This window comes from Papaver somniferum, chromosome 2, assembly GCF_003573695.1.
Source record: "Papaver somniferum cultivar HN1 chromosome 2, ASM357369v1, whole genome shotgun sequence".
Classification (NCBI taxonomy): Eukaryota; Viridiplantae; Streptophyta; class Magnoliopsida; order Ranunculales; family Papaveraceae; genus Papaver; species Papaver somniferum.
Window position 1 is genome coordinate 217,121,040 of NC_039359.1, and position 17,202 is coordinate 217,138,241.

General features: G+C 35.8%; 1 protein-coding gene across 1 annotated transcript; it reads left to right on the forward strand.

Moving 5' to 3' along the window:
* Positions 1–5,236: 5,236 nt before the first annotated feature.
* LOC113350535 (probable phospholipid-transporting ATPase 4) lies at positions 5,237–11,418 on the forward strand. The gene is made up of 10 exons (XM_026594686.1): positions 5,237–5,516; positions 5,908–7,782; positions 7,883–7,993; positions 8,649–8,925; positions 9,009–9,097; positions 9,189–9,276; positions 9,421–9,630; positions 9,722–9,946; positions 10,044–10,235; positions 10,430–11,418. The coding sequence occupies exons 2-10, from the start codon at positions 5,966–5,968 to the stop codon at positions 11,105–11,107; spliced, it is 3,687 nt and encodes a 1,228-aa protein (XP_026450471.1). The 5' UTR covers positions 5,237–5,516; positions 5,908–5,965; the 3' UTR covers positions 11,108–11,418.
* Positions 11,419–17,202: the final 5,784 nt, after the last annotated feature.

Below are 17,202 nucleotides of genomic sequence, written 5' to 3' on the forward strand. Positions count from 1 at the left end.
GGATTCGTATCTTGAAATATAGATTACAATACTTGTTTTTGTTGGAATTCAGTTCGTATACAGTTCGGGTGCATACTAAATCGATTCTTAGATATTGATTTTTGAGATCGTTCAAGTAAACTTGTTAACATATCAGGTGCATGATCTTCGTTGTTGATCTATCTATACTACTGATTGTAACGAAGCTTCTCCATACAAGTTTCCGAATAAAGAAGCTGGTCGTGTACTTGGTACTCTCTTATTTTCAACTGGCCAAGAGCGAAAATGCGTTATTATGATGCATTCGAAAATTGAGCATTGGACGAGAAATCAAATTGCATCACGATGCATCATCCATAATTTGTTGTTGCGAAAGCAGGAGAACATGGTATATAGCCATCTACTACCCAAAACTTATTTGTAAAAATGTCAACAAGACATATATAGGTAAAGGGTGTTGGTTGAAAGTGCATCAAGTAAAAATTCATCCTCAGTCAAAAGCTTGGCAGGATAAGCATATATGATCATTAGGACGCGTTGCTGACTCGAGAAAGCTTCACGATGCATATGCATCATTGTTGTGTGGCTAAATGGAGAATGCATTAAAAATGAATCGTGATGCATTTACAGAGCAAAGAATCAATTAAGCCAGTTTTGTGCACATCAAGCGGAAAGATCCTTGTTCTAGCTATACGAATTGAGCTTAATTGGCTTTAGCCTTGCAACATGAGTTGGCTTTAGTTTTTAGTACCTACAGAAATGAATTATTGTAAGTGTTGGATCCTTTGAGCTATGAAAAAGCGTATGTAGACAGTCGCAATAAGTTGCAGCGTAAGTACTCCTACAAAAATAATTCCAAGCAAGCAAAAAAATAAAATAAATAAATAAATAAATATTATGCTTGGAAACAGGAGGCGTTGTTCAACTATAGTTTTGTAGAACTAAAACCAAATCATTTTGGCCACCCAAGAATATTTGAATCTTGGGATGTCAAGTTTGATTGTAATAGCATATAGGAGTAGTTTAATTTGGTATTCATTTGAATAAATCCCCTGGACCCTGTCATTGGTTCATTGCTATCAATGCCGAGGTCAATGAACTTTCTCAACTGGTGGGTATTTCATGTTTGCTTATCTATTTTCTTTTTCTGCAGTTTGGGATGGATGCTTTGACCCTTTCCTCATCTTTTCTGCATCCATTTTGGGGTGGATGCCTTCTTTGACACTAAAAGAAAAAACCATCCCAATTATATGACAGGATCATAGAGATTCTTTTTTTTTTGGGCAGTATTCAGGTAACGTGTAGAAACTGGTTACTACAAATTTGTGTAATTCTTCCATTTCAAAGAAAAGAGACCTTTAAGCCAACAAGCCAAACAGCCTAAGAATAGGTCCATGGACCAAAGATACCATGGACGGACAAATCCTTTTCTTTCTCCTCTAGTCTAGGCATATGGGGATTGCGTTTCCATATGAAGAAACCATTTCCGGCATGATAGTTTTGGTTGTCCAAATGGCCAACGCATATGCATTTGTATCCTTTTCACGTTGATAGAAGTATGACACCTTTCTATACTTGATTGGTAGGTAATACATTATAAGGTAAGTTTTGTCTTGTATCTCACGTTGAAATTTATCCTTAATTTGTTGTCGTACTCTGTGCCAAAATGTTATACTAAATGTAAGAAAAGTCCAAAGAGTCTGCTTTTCAAATCCACGTTTACATCAAGGTGAGGAATCTTCATGTTTCTTTAATTTTTCTTTTCTGCAAAGTTACTGATTGATACTAGCTGTTAACATAATAACACTGTTGGTAATTTATTCGGTCATTCAAGATTGTCTCCCATTAGTACTATAATTTGATTTGAAAATGTAATAAAGCTTGTCCTACACTAATCAATCAAAACCCTGCACAGAAATTATTACAAGACCCATTCCGTGGGACCCGCTTAAATCTACTTAAGGTTAAACTAAGAATTAGAAACTTATAATGATCAGCGGGTCCCACAAAATAATTAGGTCTTATTTTGTTTTTGCTTGCAATTTGTACCTTGGGAAGAATCAAATTACCATAGGCTCATTGACGCCACCAATTAAATTAAAACCATATGATTACAAAATGATTAATTCATCCAGTGAAATACTGGGACGTCTCTAACCTAATTCAATCACTGGCCATGAAAACCGGCCCTATTAAGCATACAATAATTCTTCATCCACTTAGAAAAAAAATTGCAAATAATTTTACAGAAAGATTTTACATTGTCGAGTTGTAATATAGGATCAAATGCTCCAAGACAGCTACAATGATCCACTTACATTGTCCAAGGATCTTTAAAGAAGAAGATTATTATTGGGGCGTCACACTCTAATAGAGAGGCCTCATTTGAATTTTTAATGTCCATAAAAATGGTTATGGGATACCTAACACATATACAAAATATCTAGATTACCCTTTAACTAAAATAAAAACTTAAAAACCGTAGGTGATTTCACGTCCAGGTTTGGATTAATTCCAACCGTAGAATTTTATTTTCATGTAGTTTTACGTCCAGGTTTGGATTAGTTCCAACCGTAGAAGCTCATTTTATGTCCAGGTTTCTTTTAATTCCAACCGTAGAATCCGATTTTACGTCCAGTTTTTTTTTAATTCCAACCGTAAAAGTGATTTTACGTCCAGATTTAAATTATTTCCAACCGTGGAAGTGATTTTACGTCCCGGTTTGGATTAATTCCAACCGTAGAATTTTATTTGCATGTAGTTTTACGTCCAGGTTTGGATTAGTTCCAACCGTAGAAGCTCATTTTATGTCCAGGTTTCTTTTAATTCCAACCGTAGAATCCGATTTTACGTCCAGTTTTTTTTTAATTCCAACCGTAAAAGTGATTTTACGTCCAGATTTAAATTATTTCCAACCGTGGAAGTGATTTTACGTCCCGGTTTGGATTAATTCCAACCGTAGAATTTTATTTGCATGTAGTTTTACGTCCAGGTTTGAATTAGTTCCAACCGTAGAAGCTCATTTTACGTCCAGGTTCCTTTTAATTCCAACCGTAGAATCTGATTTTATGTCTAGTTTTCTTTTAGTTCCAACCGTAGAAGTGATTTTACGTCCAGGTTTGGATTATTTCCAACCCTAGAAGTGATTTTACGTCCAGGTTTGAATTATTTCTAACCGTAGAAGTTTATTTTACAGCCAGTTTTTCTTCCCACAAAAACTTTGTCCCAGAATTCACCAAGTATACAATAAAATTCATTAATTTAATTTTTATCTAATTAAATTAAATTAAAATTAACTAAATAAGGGTTATTTAGTCATTACAAAATTATTTTAGATAAGGAGTTTTTGATATTACTTATGGGTGACCAGTTTTTGTCCTATTAGGTGACGCCCCTCTAATGGAATGTGACGCTCCAATAATAGCCTTCTTAAAGAAAGGCATGAGTTATTGTTTAGGAATTTACTAAAGAGAAATTGGGTCAATTATTGCCCAAATATTTTTAAAACATGGTTCTACTGGACGAGTAAAAATTAGTATGTGTGAAATGGACACCAAAAAAATAGCAAGAATGAATCTGGATTCATCCTGGCTTAAACTTAAGAAATAACGAGGGTGAAACTGGATGCATCCTTATGTAAATTAAAAATAAGAAAAACTATTTGAAAATGGGTAGGATGAAACTGTTTACATCCGGGTATTTTTACATTCTCGTTCATTTAAACATATCAAATTTTACATGTCTTTTTCCTCCAGGAATTGTCGTTATTGGGTTAATTGACCAATTTCGTGTTTACTAAATAACTATCTCGTTTTCTTTTGGATAATATGATTATTGGGCGTACAATTTTTTTTTTTTATTGGTGAAGAATGAATATATTGATCAATAAAAAGAGAGTATAACAGAATTATACAGCCCTTACAAGAAATTAAAAAAAAAAATGAAGGAAAAAGAAAAGCATTGATAACAAATTATCAATACTTACAGAGGATCAAAATAAATTTTACACAAATTTTCATCACATCTGAGAAACAAACATCTTCAAAATCTTTGAAAGTCAAAGCCCAAGAGAAAAGAGAATAGATTGCTTTACTTGCAACAACTCTAGCATTACTTCTTTTATCTGAAAACCCCCTTGCATTCCTCTCCTACCATAAACCCCATATTATAGCCACTGGGATTAAGTTCCACATCGCAGAGCTCACCTGACTATGTTGTTTTAACTTCCGAGCTTGAAGAGCAGCTACAACATCCATTGGCATTGCAAAAAACCAGTTAGCCTTCTCAATGAACTCCAACCATACCTGTTTTGCAAAGGAGCAGTGCAAAATTAAATGAGAAAAATTGATTCAGGCTCACTGCAAAATAAACACCCTCTGACACAACAATACCAAACCCATATTTTCCCTCGATGATAGACTTCCAGTTAGTGTTATCCTCCTTTGCATATATCTAAGTCCACTAGGCTAAGAGAGCTTGATACACTATCAAATCTTGATTCTCATACCTCCAAATATTTTTTCCTACCTAAAACAATCCATTTGACCAAATGAACTTTTTTTCTCCCTTTTCATTGGAATTCATTTTTATACACACACTTTTAAAGGGTGCTAATTTGAACTTGAAATATCATGGTCACTTCATTTCGCACATAATTTTTTTTATTAACCTAAACCATTTAGCACAAATCATTTACAACCATCCATTTTGTTTTTTTGAATAGTTGGCTTTTCGCTACAGATAAAAAATTATAATTTTCGATGGAAAACTGTTTAGTTCATATGCGCTAGACCATTTAACATTTTATTTCTAAAACCTTCAAAACATAGGAGTTGTAACCTTCAATTAGCCAGGCGTGGATTTTAAATTTTTTTCCTTTGATACGATAAAGCCGATTTAAAGCTTCATAAGGGCATGTCTCACACAAACACTCGCTAGAGAGTGCGCTGAAATCATACTCGTCCAGTTTGCAGGTACTTGTCATTATACTATGAGGAGTTTGACTGATCAACACCAAAATCCTCGTCAATCAAAAAAAAAAAAAAAAAAAGTAAATAACAAAAAATCAGACTCCTTGGGTGGGTGCAAAAATGATTAATGTCACCTTTAAAAGTCAAGGTCCTTCTCGAAATTTTGAAAAGTCCATCAAACGTGGGTTAGGGTTTAACGACATTACACGTCAGACTCTAATTGGTCCCACATCACATAATAAAGCCGAATGCCGACTCTTGCCAACTCATCTAAAGAATCAGTAAAACAAGATAAAACTAAAATTATAAATAAAAATTCAAGAAAAAAAATTTGAAGCAAAATTATTACAGAGGAAATCGTCTTTGGTGTACGAAAAAAAAGAAAGAGAAACACAGAGATCATCATCATCATTGAACAAGAAGAAGAAGAAGAAGAGGAAACAAAGGAACCCTAGATTTCTGGTGATTCCAAGTCCTAAATCCTTGGTTCTGATCTGAATAAACAGTAGGTAATATCACTGAAGCTGAAGCAGGAGATTTTTTGAGATTTTTCTGGGTAATTTTCAGGTACACACACATTATCTTCTTAGATTCTTCTTCTTATTATTCTTAGCTGCTGTGGTTTTTAGCTGATTCTATAATTGGAAATTATTCGATTTAAGTGAAATTAAACAAACATTAATTGATGTGTCAGTTTTTGCTTTAATTAATCTTCAAGTTTAGTTTGATTCTTTACTTTTTTTAGAGGTTCTCGCTTTTGATTCTTGATTTGTTAGGTTGATTTGAGATGTTTGAGAGGGAAATTTGGATATTCATTTTTGAAATTTCTTGATTCTAATTCTTTTTAGATCTGAAAACAATGGAATTAGGAAATTTGAAATTCTTGAAATGAATTTGATCTTGCTTATGACGGGATTTATGTTGGAGGAGTTGTAATTCGAAGGTTTGATGATTGCAGGTATATGCTTGCTGGTTGATGTGTTGCTGGTCAATGTGAGTTGGAAATTTTGATAAAGATGGCAAGAACAGGCAGGAAGAGGGCGAAGCTTCGGTTTAGTAAGCTTTACAGTTTTGCTTGTTTCCAGCCGGATGTGTTACAAACAGATGAACAGAGTTTTTCTCTACAAGGACCAGGTTATTCTAGGATTGTTCATTGTAATCAACCACGATTTCACCGTAAAAAGCCTCTAAACTATACTACAAATAGTATTAGTACTACCAAATACAATATCATTACATTTCTTCCTAAGGCAATATTCGAGCAGTTCCGAAGAGTTGCTAATGTGTATTTTCTTTTGGCTGCGATTCTGTCTTTGACGCCGGTTGCGCCGTTTTCTGCTGTAAGTATGATTGCACCGTTAGCGTTTGTTGTTGGTATTAGTATGGCTAAGGAAGCTGTGGAGGATTGGCATAGGTTTATGCAGGATATGAAGGTTAATAGTAGAAAGGTTAATACACATAAGGGAGATGGTCAATTTGGTTATAAACCATGGCAAAAGCTTAGGGTAGGAGATGTGGTGAAAGTGGAGAAGGATCAGTTTTTTCCTGCTGATTTACTTTTGTTGTCGTCGAGCTATGACGATGGGATTTGTTATGTGGAGACCATGAATTTGGATGGTGAGACAAACTTGAAGGTCAAGAGATCTTTGGAGATAACACTGCCGTTGGACGATGACATGGCTTTTAAGGATTTCACAGGAACAATCAGATGTGAAGACCCGAATCCTAACCTCTATTCGTTTGTGGGTAATCTTGAGTACGAGCGTCAAGTTTATGCTGTTGATCCAGGACAGATTCTTCTTAGAGATTCGAAGCTCAGAAACACCCAATATGTATATGGAGTAGTTATCTTCACCGGTCATGATACAAAGGTTATGCAAAACTCCACCAAGTCCCCTTCGAAAAGGAGTACAATCGAAAAGAAGATGGACTATGTTATCTACTTTCTTTTTACCCTTCTTGTTTTGATATCATTTATCAGTTCGATAGGCTTCGCGGCAAAGATAAAGTTAATGTACCCAAAAGCTTGGTACATGCAACCTGAAGATACATCAGAAAGTATGTATAATAAATCGCAACCTGGTATCTCTGGCATTCTTCATTTGATCACGGCTCTTATTCTATATGGATATTTGATACCCATCTCACTCTATGTTTCCATCGAGCTTGTGAAGGTCTTGCAAGCAATGTTTATTAATAAAGATCTAAATATGTTTGATGAAATTTCTGGGAAGCCCGCAGAGGCAAGGACATCGAATTTGAATGAGGAGCTCGGGCAGGTTGATACAATACTCTCAGATAAAACAGGTACCTTGACATGCAATCAGATGGATTTTCTGAAATGTTCAATTGCTGGAGTTTCTTATGGTGTTCGTGCCAGTGAAGTTGAGATTGCTGCAGCAAAACAGATAGCCAATGATCAGAATTCAGGAACTGTAACGCCTAGAACACCAATGTCATTCGAGAATAGACGAAGTGATTTCCATGGTTCGGAAATTGAACTTCATCGAGTTATCACTTCTAATGATCGTCAAAAGGAGCATAAAGCTAGTATAAAGGGTTTCAGCTTTGAGGATATCCGCCTCATGAATGGGAATTGGATGAAAGAGCCAACTGCAAGAAACATTATGTTGTTTTTCAGAATATTGGCACTCTGTCAAACAGCACTACCCGAGCCAAATGAAGAAACTGGAAGTTTTACTTATGAAGCAGAATCACCAGATGAAGCAGCCTTTTTGGTTGCCGCTAGAGAATTTGGCTTTGAGTTCTGCAAAAGAACTCAATCAACTGTTGTTATCAGAGAAAGATATCCCTCAGGAAACCCTGAAGAAAGGTAAATATGGAACAATATTCTTTTCCATTTTTCTTTTGGCATTGGTTCATGTGTCTCTGTTGTATTGAGTCATTGTATTTATCAAATGAAACATTCGCAGGGAATACAAAATCCTGAATATATTGGAGTTTGATAGCAAAAGAAAGCGAATGTCAGTAATTGTGCAAGATGAGGATGGTCAGATTCTTCTTCTGTGCAAAGGTGCAGACAGGTCTGATACAACTATCTGTCTATCACTCTACTTGAACATCATATGCAAGCATCAGATAGTACAAATTAATTGGTTTGAAGGAAAAGTTCAAATGGACTGGGTTTATGTTGACCCTTTGATAGTCCATTAGGATGTTGATAGGATCCAGCCATGGTTTGGTAGGTCTTATATGCGTCCTTTCCATATTCCATGAAGTGAGTGATAATGCTTTAGGATGTTTTTTTTTTGGCTAGGATGGTCTCCATGAATGAGAATACCCAACTGGATTTGGTTGTTGCTAGACTGGGCTTTAAAATGTGAAAACTAACCATAAAATGGATTTGTTAAAAATGTTGTCATCTGTTCTCTATTTTCGGCAGTGCTGATATTTTCAGAATTGGCAGAGAATGAAATGTCCACATTGAGGGGACCATTCTCACCATGCATCATTCATAGTGCTTGTGCATTTAATTTTGCGTGAAATAGGCTGCAGTTGATTATTCGTCTTTTAACGTATCACTTCAATTGGCCATTGAACTATTGCTGATTTTGTTCTTAGCTTGTTTGAACGATCACTTTGTCTGAGTGAGCTCCATTTCATGTGCACGTTTTCGTAATGCATATGCAGTAAATATTAATTGAAGGGCTTGTGACATAATTCTGATAAACAATCCAGCATTATATTCGACCGGTTATCCAAAAATGGGAGAGCATACGAGGAGGATACAAGTAAGCATCTGTTAGAATACGGAGAAGCTGGGTTGCGGACGTTGGCGCTTGCCTATAGGAATCTTGAAGAGTCCGAGTATCTTGCCTGGAATAGTGAATTTCAAAAAGCAAGGACTACTATAGGTGCCGAAAGAGAAGCTATGCTTGAACGCGCAGCAGATTTGATGGAAAAAGATTTGATTCTTGTAGGTGCCACTGCTGTGGAGGACAAACTACAACCAGGAGTGAGTGTACAGTTTGTATCATCATAATAACAAAGATCCTTTCTGTTCATTTTTACATTCTAAAATTCTTTTTTCTTCTATAGGTGCCTCAGTGCATAGATAAACTAGCCCAAGCTGGTCTTAAGATCTGGGTGCTGACAGGAGACAAGATGGAAACTGCAATCAATATTGGGTATGTGTCATCCAAATTACGTTAACATCTTGGTAACAATTATCTCATAGCCATTTTTTTATGAATTGTGTCTCTGGTATGCGAATTGCAGATTTGCATGCAGTTTACTTCGGCAAGGCATGAAACAGATATTGATAACAACAATGAACAGTGATATGTTAGCCCAAGATGCCAACAAGGTACTGATAAGCTCTATAAAGGTTCAATTTCTGATAACCAAACCACAATGGACAAATGAAATGATAGACTAGTACACAGGGTGATGATAAAACCGCTGTATCTTTCCAAGCTGATAGGGTAAGTTGATCTATTTTTTTGAGCAGGCTATCAGAGAAAACATTTTGATGCAACTCACCAATGGATCCCAAATGATCAGGCTGGAAAAAGACCCTCACGCTGCTTTTGCCTTGATTATCGATGGGAAAACTTTGGCTTACGCTTTGGAGGACGATGTGAAGCATCAGTTTTTGAGTTTAGCAGTTGATTGTGCATCTGTAATATGTTGTCGGGTTTCTCCAAAGCAAAAGGCAATGGTAGGGTTGTTTTAGTTTATTTTCTTTTTAAAGTACATGATAATACATAAAGATAATATCTTAATCTGCCTTCTTGTTTGGTGTCAAATAGGTAACAAGGTTAGTAAAAGAAGGAACTGGAAAAACTACTTTGGCAATCGGGGATGGTGCAAATGACGTTGGTATGATTCAAGAAGCAGACATTGGTGTTGGCATAAGTGGAGTAGAAGGGATGCAGGCTGTAATGTCTAGTGACTTCTCCATTTCTCAGTTTCGGTTCTTGGAAAGACTTCTTGTTGTTCATGGGCACTGGTGCTACAAGAGGATTGCCCAGATGGTAAGAATGAAGAACTTTACAACAAAAAAAGTTCTTTTCATTCATATTGATAGCTGTATACACGCTGATAAACACCGTATTTCTGTGCATTTCCCAGGTCTGTTACTTTTTTTACAAGAACATAGCTTTTGGCCTCACCTTATTCTACTTTGAAGCGTTCACTGGCTTTTCGGGCCAATCAGTATATGATGACTGGTACATGCTATTATTCAATGTTATTCTCACTTCATTACCAGTCATTTCACTCGGAGTTTTCGAGCAAGATGTTTCTTCCGAGGTCTGCTTACAGGTTAGTCAAAATTTGTATACCTAGTGCTAATGTTATTTAAGGTTTGATTCGTTGAAAAGCCCGCAATGTGAGCCATGCATACATCAAAGTTTGTTCTTCTTGAACCATGTTTATTGTTGGCACTGAGATGCAGATTAAGGTTTAGTGATTAGCTGACATGTGTTACTGTTTGCTTGTATTGTGTTTTTTTCTAGTTTCCAGCACTGTATCAGCAAGGACCGAAAAACTTGTTCTTCGATTGGTATCGAATACTTGGGTGGATGTGTAATGGTCTGTATTCATCTCTTGCCATCTTCTTCATTAACATAAGTATTGTCTCTGGCACTTTCCGTAGAGGAGGTCAAAATGCTGACATGGCAGTCGTAGGAGCCACCATGTTCACGTCTATAATTTGGGCAGTCAACTGCCAAATCGCACTTACAATGAGTCATTTCACGTGGATACAACACCTCTTTGTATGGGGAAGTGTCTGTACCTGGTATGTTTTCTTACTCTTCTACGGCATGATGTCACCTCTTACATCGAAGAACGCTTACAAAATCCTCGTGGAGGCCTTAGCTCCAGCTCCCATTTACTGGAGTGTCACTTTCTTGGTGACCATTGCTTGTAATCTTCCATACTTAGTTCACATTGCCTTCCAAAGATCTTTACACCCAATGGACCACCATATTATTCAAGAGATCAAATACTACAAGAAAGATGAAGAGGATCAACATATGTGGAGAAGGGAACGATCGAAAGCAAGGCAAGAAACAAAGATAGGGTTCACAGCAAGGGTAGATGCAAAAATCAGACATTTGAGAGGGAGGTTACACAAGAAACACTCGTCCATATTTTCGCAAAATGTATCTTCGCCAAGGTCCCCTTTATGATAGTTTTGGTTAATATTTTTTGCTAGAGTTTAATGTTGCTGTTGCCTGTTAATTTTTTTGTTCTTTCACTCGGTTATTTTTTTCTTTTAGTCTCTTACATGGGGTTTGTTGTTATGAGGTCCCCTTTTACAACAAAAAAAAAGGTTGTTGTTTGTAATATATTTACACAGGTTTGATGAGTTGCAGACTGTGAAAAGAAAAGAAGTATTAGTTGATCGTCTCTTGCCAAGTTTTATCATCATTTTGTAAATAACTGCAAATGCTGAGACTGCATTAGTTGGATTTATTAATCAAAAACGTAACTTCTTTCATGTTTATGGACTTTGATGAATTGATTTATGTTAAGAATCAAATTATTTTCAGTGTGACAGAAACTTTGCATAAATGGTTTGCCTTACATGGGACAAGCAGATTTGCTAGCCACAACAATCCCAGTTGAGAAGAAGAAATCTTGCACTGTTATGAAGGTGGATATGCCTAGTGTAAAACAAGGCCCATTTATCACTTCTTTTCAATTTCCTCAGATTGGCTTCTTACCTATCTATTTGTGTTTTTGAGAGCCCCTTGCAGGCTGTAACACTATCAATGCTGAATGATCTGACAGTGAACCTTCACTGGATTATAGACTTGATCGGAACTCGGCAATCGAGAAGTGAACTATCTGGGGAAAGAAGGAAGCCCCAATCTAGAAGAGAAGCTGAAGCTTGGGAACTGAGAAGTGAGATCCTTCGGCCCATAGCTCCCAGAGGGAGAATCATTTGTACTTTCCATCAAGTCATAAATTATAGGCAACATTTCCACATCAATTCAGCTAATAGCTAGTTTAACAACATGTTTATTTAGAGATAAAGGACACACGATTTCAACTAATCCACATGTACCAACTGGTCCTTCCTTATAGTTGTACCGGTTAGAGAGTGACATTGATTGTGTTGGTCAAACAAACTGATCAACTCTCTCCTAAACCACCACCACCACAACAAGGAACCCTATTCACTGATATTAATGGAACTCCTAATGGAGATTTTTAATAGGCTAATCAATAATTATTAGTATAGATTAGGTTGGGATCTTTTGAAACCCACAGTTTCAACAACAAACCCTGTTTAATTAATGTGATCACACATTAAGGAGGAGTGAGTGAGTGGATATACTTATATTTAAAAACAATATAAAAGTGGTTTCTTAAATCACCAAATCCAATCTTAGTGCAAACCCAATTCATCCGACTTACTCTTGTATTATATAGAGTGGTTCTGGACGGACCGCCAAATAAACACCAAAAAAAAAAAAAAAACTTACGCCTTCAAAAGGAATAGAGGATAATAATTTGGAGCCTTTTAAAATGTCCATTTAGAAGTAGCTTTTCGTTTTCAACGAGTCAAACTCAAAAGGTAAGAAATTAGCTTATGTGTGAAATTTCAGAATGATTTCTACGGGTGAAAAAAATGTTTTGTTTCTAGTATTAAAACGCGCTAGAAATCTTTGCACATAAGAAAAAAATCATTTTATTTTATGTGAGAAAATGGTTTTATAAGAATATCTTATAGAAACTATTTGAGAAGGGATCCCCTCGCATTTTTATTATCATACTATCTCACACTTTTAGTGTCGTTTTTTACAAGAAAAACGATTATTATCAATTTTTCATTTTAGTTTAAACATAAGTTGAAAAAGATGTAACTTTTCCCAAAAACAGAAGGTGTATTTATTAACACTTCTAAAAGTGGTTTACCAAAAATATGAAATTTCAACTGTAATTGAACAAATGCAAACTTGCCTTGGAATTGGATACGCGTTGATTAGTTGAAATCTTGGGTTCATTACTGCACCCTACTGGTCGGTGGTGTGTGCAACACACAAAGTGCATTATGGTTTGATTTCCACTAGTCATTGTGAAATTTGATAAAATGAAATTGGATCGCGGTGTCTAAAGTTTTAAAATGAATCAAAAAAAAATGAAAATGAAAATAATGTGCTTCAGAAACAGAAATGAATAGTTTATCAAATTGAAACATGAGAAAATGGTTGTTGTATTTTACTTCCAAAATGATTGGTGCCAGAATTAGTTGAAGATGGTTATTGGTTTGTTTCAACCACTGTAATAAAAACATTATGCAAAACAAATACACTTGGGAGAAAGTGGAATATGTCCTTAGAGCATCCACAGTCATGGAGTCGACCAAATGCCAAATAACAGACCAAAAGCTAAAAAAAATTGGCATTTTACACTGAGCAACCACAGTCATGGAAGACTATTTTTAGTCAGGCGGAAGTATAACAAACGCCCCAGTTCAGGCGCACTTTTAATGACCGTCCCAGTTCAGGCGCGCTTTTAATGACCGTCTCATTCAGGCGCATTTTTAATGTCCGCCTCATTCAGGCGCACTTTTAATGACCGTCTGATATCAGGCGCATTTTTAATGTGCGCCTGATTCAGGCGCACTTTTAATGTCCGTCTAATTCAGGCGCACTTTTAATGATCGCCTGATTTCAGGCGCACTTTCAATGACCGCCTGATTCAGGCGCACTTTTAATGACCGCCTGATTAGTGAATTTACATAAATATTAGCCACTAATCTTCTTCTAATAACGTATTAGCCCACTAATCTTCTTCTAATAACGTATTAGCCCACTAAACGAGTGAATATACCAACGTCCCATTGGGGCGTACATTAAAGCAACGTCCCATTGGGACGTAAAATATACCAACGTCCCATTGGGGCGTACAATATAACTACGTCTGTGTTGGGGCGTATGTATTACATGCGTTTGGTTAGGCGGAGTTTATAGATGCGCCTGATTCATACGTTAATTATACTTCCGTCTGATTTCATACGGTCACTAAAATCTCGTCTGCTTTCATACGCTATTAATACTTCCGTCCCACTATATTTCGTTTAGTCTGGGTTAACGACCACATTTGGTCTCAAACCCTAATTTTGGCGATCAAATTTGGGTTTGGTCCCTTCCGTTGCGGCATATTTTGAGACCAAATTTGAGTTTAGTCCCCAAATTTGGCCGTGACTGTGGTTGCTCTTAGTATACCATGAAGACCAATTAATTGGTAATGACATTACAAACTTGTCTTTTCAAATTAAATTAGTTATAAATAATCTAGTTAGATTATTATTGGCTTGACCTGCCACGAAGTTCCGCATTTTTGGAATCAAGAAATTTCACATGGTGATATTTTATCTTGTCTGGGTGTGACAGTAATCTCTAAAATGATCCTTCAAAATTGAAAGTGTAATTTTAAGAATAAATTCCCGCTAAGTTGTATTTGGAGTAATTATCTTTGGTGCAACAACCACCAAGAACTAACCTATGTTAATTAAACAACAAACGGGCAAGATTTTTCACTCACCAAAGTGAAAACGGATAACATATCACATTTGAATTAACAAAATAAGATTTATTTTATTTTTTTCGGAAGACTCTTTGGATTATATTAATTGGAAACCATAGATACAAGCTAACTCAAGTGCATTATACATATACAACGCAAACGTACAAAAATAAATATTACCACATCATAAACTAGGGTTTATGAGAAGAGGGGTTTCTAGGTTCATTCCAGATTAGGCAAATGTATCTTTTAACTACACTGAAAAATGACGAGCAAGAAGAAATCTAAGGCACTCAATAAAGATAAAGAATAAAAATATAATAACAATAATTGCTTTTTTCTATGGGGGTGGAGAGATTTCGCAACATGATGAACTCAATTACCACATTGAGGTTTGTCAACCATCACGCGAGGAAAGGAAGGCTAAGAGTTGAAGCTCATGCAACAACGGAAAAAGCTGCTTTGGATAGTTATCGTGGATGGATAAATGATAAAGATTGCTTTTGACCGTCAAGAATCCTAGACATCTTATGTTTTTGTAATAATACAGTGGGTAATCTTTTTATGAATGATTCGTTTATGCTTCAAACCTTCTCATTTATCCTCCAAGAATCTAATTATGTCAGTTCTATTTGTTATGTTTATGTTTGTATATTCTAATACTGGTTTCTACTATTTTAATTTAACTAAAGAGAGAATTGCATTGGTATATAAAAATTTATATTAAGTTTATAGGAGACGTGATAACGATATGATTTCAAATAAAGATGATATCGATCCGGACAATAGGTTGGGGGTTCCTCACAAAGATTCGACCGTTCAGTTTCCACACATAAATCTTGAGGCTTGCAATTCGAGTGGTATTAGTTAAGTATCTATTTAAGGACATCAACAAGGGTAAAAATCGAGTGATGTGTGTAATAAAAAAAATTCATAACCCAAAAAAATCCTTAACCCAATGAGGATTTTCGATTCCAACAGTCAGTACTGTGATCCAAATGAAGAGAGACTGCCAATCATTTGGAAGGCGAGGATCGGGTGATATTTCTCAGTACGAACAATACAAAAGATATCTTATATAGGCCAGGCACGAATAAGACAAAATTTCAGGCGTGGTTTAAAGCAAATAAGAAGTAGTCAGAAACAAGGGATGTATTTGGGGAAAATGTATTTCCTTCCTATCTTATTGAATGTGTGCAAAGGGGCATGCAACTATGATGAGTTAAAAACGGTTGATATGATTACTCATGCTACTTTTAAAGAAACATGTGTAGTGCTTGGATTACCATCGTAGGATATAGAATGACATAAGAGACTAAAAGAAGCGTCGACGTGAAAAACATGCAACTTGTTACGGTGGATGTTTGTGGTGATGTTGGTTTTTTGTGAAGCAACCTATCCAGTTATGAAAGGAAAAGCTGGAATAATTTTTATCCTAAACATTGAATAACGAGAGAGTATATGGCGCGATTACTTATATCTGAAACTTGGTGATGCCAAGTTGACATTTAGATTGAACAAAAAAAAAATCTAATATGAATTGAATTTTATACAAAATTCTAGAGAGAGCAGGTACTTATGCATGCACAATTCTAGAGTTAACTTTCTAAACATGTATTTTATTGTTTGACTCTGTATGCTAAAAAATAATTCTCCCCTTCTGCTTTCAATTTTGATTTCACCTCTAATTATACCATAAATTAATTATAATCTGAGTTATCTTTACGCACGATCTAAATTAACATAACTAACGATGGTACCAACTACACCGTAATCTTTTCATATCAACCTAAACAGACACACCTTGTGTAATTCTACCAAGGAAATAATGGCCAAAGAATTACTTTATCAAGATGTAACTTGGTATATAGTCTATGTTTGTGACCGAACAAACCATGTGTAGGGATGTCAATGGATAGCCGAATATTCAATATCCGTCCGATTTCGTCCGATTCGTTAGGATATTATCCGAAATTTCGGATAAAAAATATGGGATACAGATACTTTATCGAATATTCTTACCAATGTAGTTAATATCGGATATCGGTTCATCTCGGCCGGGACCGATACACTGGTACGATTTTATATCGGGGATATTATCGTTGAAATATCGGTTCTAGATTTAGAGACTATAATTTTATATTAAACATTTCTCCACACATTTTCGGATAAGATATAATAGATAACATCAGTTTTATCAAAAAAACAAAAGAGTAACTTTAGTAGACTTGCTTCGAGAGCTACATGCACCTCTACTACCACCTGGAAGACTTTCTTCGCGAAAATTACCCTTAAACTTTATAGAAAACGACCAATACCGTCTCATATCAGGAAATGTAGGAAAATTTCGTATCGACCGATACGGCCGATATTTGACCGAAACGGCCGATATTCGACCGATACGGCCGATATTATCGGGCGAATATCGTATCCCCGATATCCTTCTTATCGTATCGTTCTGGACCGATATCCGAAATATCCCCGATATATCGGCCGATACGGCCGATATTGACTACACTGATTCTTACCTTAACGAAACTGATACGAAAAAGGCATTATCCTATAGGATAATATCTGATATCCGTTAAAGAATGCATATGCACATTTTTTTTTTGAGTAATATATTTAGTTGTTAGCTTGGTGGTATGTGAAGAGTGGTAGAAATAAAAATATTATGGAAGAACAAAAACACAACTAGTTTTATTGGTTGTGAGAAAAGCGGAGAATTTTTCAATATTGATGGAAA

Coding starts and splice junctions, on each gene's coding strand:
- LOC113350535 (XM_026594686.1), top strand. CDS start 5,966: ATGGCAAGAACAGGCAGGAAGAGGGCGAAGCTTCGGTTTAGTAAGCTT. Junction 7,994..8,648: donor CTGTGCAAAGGTGCAGACAG/GTCTGATACAAC, acceptor TAAACAATCCAG/CATTATATTCGACCGGTTAT. Junction 9,098..9,188: donor GAAACTGCAATCAATATTGG/GTATGTGTCATC, acceptor TGCGAATTGCAG/ATTTGCATGCAGTTTACTTC.